The sequence below is a fragment of the Postia placenta genome (genome assembly GCF_002117355.1).
Source record: "Postia placenta MAD-698-R-SB12 unplaced genomic scaffold POSPLAscaffold_5, whole genome shotgun sequence".
Classification (NCBI taxonomy): domain Eukaryota; kingdom Fungi; phylum Basidiomycota; class Agaricomycetes; order Polyporales; family Adustoporiaceae; genus Rhodonia; species Rhodonia placenta.
Window position 1 is genome coordinate 119,561 of NW_020169836.1, and position 2,891 is coordinate 122,451.

The 2,891-nt window shown below is 61.4% G+C and overlaps 1 protein-coding gene across 1 annotated transcript; it reads left to right on the top strand.

Moving 5' to 3' along the window:
• Nucleotides 1-1,837: 1,837 nt before the first annotated feature.
• On the top strand, nucleotides 1,838-2,469 carry POSPLADRAFT_1055237 (hypothetical protein; the record flags this gene model as incomplete). Its single annotated transcript, XM_024480617.1, has 3 exons — nucleotides 1,838-1,909; nucleotides 1,975-2,344; nucleotides 2,396-2,469. The coding sequence occupies 3 exons, from the start codon at nucleotides 1,838-1,840 to the stop codon at nucleotides 2,467-2,469; spliced, it is 516 nt and encodes a 171-aa protein (XP_024339966.1).
• Between the last annotated feature and the right edge of the window lie 422 nt (nucleotides 2,470-2,891).

Below are 2,891 nucleotides of genomic sequence, written 5' to 3' on the forward strand. Positions count from 1 at the left end.
CTTGCGGGGCCTGACGAGCATCACATATGCGACGTCCCGCGGCGCGCTGCCGACGATGCCCATGCCCGTGTCCCAGATCGACGCCGCCTTCTCATCGCGCCGCGCATGATCATGCACAGGCTGTCCCGGCTCCACGAACGGCGACTCGTCTGCGCGCGATGCCCCGTGCCGAGGATCACCAGGAGGCCACAGATGCCGTCGCGTTGAGCGGGCAGACCGGAAGACGGACGCGCGGCGTGCGTAGCGGTCGTTTGTTGTCTGGTGTCCTGCACGGGCGCAGCGGGCGAGTCGTAGAGCGGGCGGGCAGGACCAGGAGGGGGAGGCCGTCTAGTGGTGGACTGCATGCAGTGAGCGCGCTGGGGATGGTGTCTCAACGTGACGACGTCAGCGGGGGCGCGGGTGCCTCGAAGGGCTTATGCTACAAGCAGGACAGTGTGAGGGTCAGAGCTTGTGCGCAAGCGCGCGGTGTGCGGTGACGCTTGAGCAGGCGGAGAAATCGCGGGGACACCCGCAGGCAGAGCGTGAGGAACGTTCGACCGGTCGCACGACCACGCACGCACAGCCACGACATGAGCGCGCACGATCGCCATTGTATGGGGATGAAGCAAGGATTTACGTGAGGGACGCACGACGACAAGGCTAAAGGCTACAGGAGGGGCACGTGCGCGGACACGCTGTGCAGGAACGGAGGACGCGGACACATAGGGCGTCATAAGACGATGATCCGGGGACGCGACACGCGTGAAGGGCTGCAGGAACGCGTCGCATGACGCGGGGAGCGTGCGCAATGGCGTGAGCGGCGGTGTCACTCACCCGTCACCTGCGCCGTATATGTACGTGCGACGTGGGCACGGGCGCGCGGGCGTGCCTCTGCCTCGCTTTCTACTCTGCTTTGCTTTTCTGTGCGACCCTGCTTTCCTCTCACATACTGGACGACGACCATCCGACGACCTTGGCTATTAGGGGCTTTTCATGGCATGGCGGGGCGCAGTGGCTGGACGCGGCTACAGAACCCGCGAGACGAGAACAGACCGCCGCCGTACGACGGACCGAGCGCGAGCACGAGCACAAGCGCGACACCACAGGCGAGACGAGGCAGCAACGCATCACAGACCAGACGAGAAGACGAATCGGTGTTAGATTACGTCGCATCACTGCGCGCAGGCGGTGAGTAGCGGCACATCCATTTCGGGGGGCAGAGCCGCATAGCCGGGGATGCCAGAACACCTGGGAGTCCCCTGAGAGTCCCGATCCCGCGCAGAACCCTTTTCGGGGGTCATGGTCGATTTCGGGGGAATTCCACATAACCTCGCCTCGTTCCGGTCCATTTCGGGGATATATGGGATCTTACATTGAAAGGTTCGCTCAAAGTTGCTAAATTCGCATTTGGGGGCGTCCGGCATGTAACCTGACCACTGTTCGGGCTCCATTTCGGGGATTGACATGTAACACTTTCGCTCCTTTTCGGGGGGTTCGGGCTCGGAGCTCTGGCGGGACTCTCAGGGGTCCTGCAAGGCCGGGCTATCGCGATAAGGTTGGGTGCTCTCAGCCACCGACGACGGCAAAAAGCAGGCAGAGGCCTGGGCACGATGACTCGGGCGACGCTGTGCTTCTGCTTCTACGTCTGCTTCTGCTTCCCCTCCGGCGCCTTGTGTGGTCCGTTCAGGCACGTCAAGCTGTCAGACCAGCGCCCTGGGCTTATCACGGCCGCGGCGAATGCACCCACTGCCGCCTTTGGTCTTATATCGCCTGCTTCTTCCCTCGTAACTTCGCCCACTGCTAATCCCCCTTACTCTCTCTTACTCCGAGTCTCTTTCTTGACTCCCGCTCATCTGCTATGGCCGCAGACAACGACAGCATCAAGTCGGGCACTTCCTCCCAGCGTTCCGTCTCCCGCGGACGCGACTTTGTGCGTAGCCCCTGTCGTACCTAGCGCGCTCTTCTCCTCTGACAGACGTCCGTCGCCCATCACAGCAATCGTCCGGGCGCGGTGGCGTTGGCAACATTCGCAGGACTTCCATCGACCCCAACTGTCCCAAAACACCCAACTTCAATCCCGAGGATGATGTGACTATGAACCGTGGTCGGGAGCCGGCGCAGGCTGGGGACAAGGACAGGGTGAGTGTTTTTGCTCTGCAGTGTTCTTTTTTCCCCTTCGACTTTGTCCCCCCTTCGCGGCCATCATTTTTCGAGCTTATCGCACGCGACCGTGTCTTCGCCGATATTCCCTTTTTCGTCATTCTCTTTCGCGTTCAGATACCGGACCGTCTACCAACACGCGGTCTTGCGTGTGAGCCCAGTCGTTCTTCTCTCGTCTTGACGACGACGCACCGCCATGGCCGAGGTGCGCCCGACGTGTGCACTGCCTCGTGAAGCAGCGATCGCGCGCATACAGCCACGGATGTCGGGCAGAATCACGTCCCGCTGCGCGAAGGCCATCAGACACCGCATGCCCTGCTGAAGACGTAAAGTGCGTTGTGCGTCAGTCCTTATCAGGGCTGTTCGTGCTTTGCAACAGCGTTTTCGCGCATACAGTCTCGGACGTCGAGCAGGCCTATACAAGCGACTGATCTGCTCGTGAGCGCGGGAACTACGCGCGCCACTATCAGGGCGGGAGGGATCGCATGTGATTGCCTGACTCCCATCAGCTAGCGTCTGATGTGGTGCGGCCTGCCATTCAAGGCAGTACGATGTCCCGCGGGCACTTCTGGCGCAAAGCCCGTCTCATAGTCTGGTGGTTATTCTCTTGTCGCGGTGCTCGCGTGCTGGTATCGCGTTCGTGCGGCCTCCTCAGAGGGTTATATTAAGAGGTATCAAGCGCATATATGCGCTCGTCGCTCGGTGCTTTTCTGTTCGCGACGACTTACTGGGCCCGTAATCGGGCGCTCACG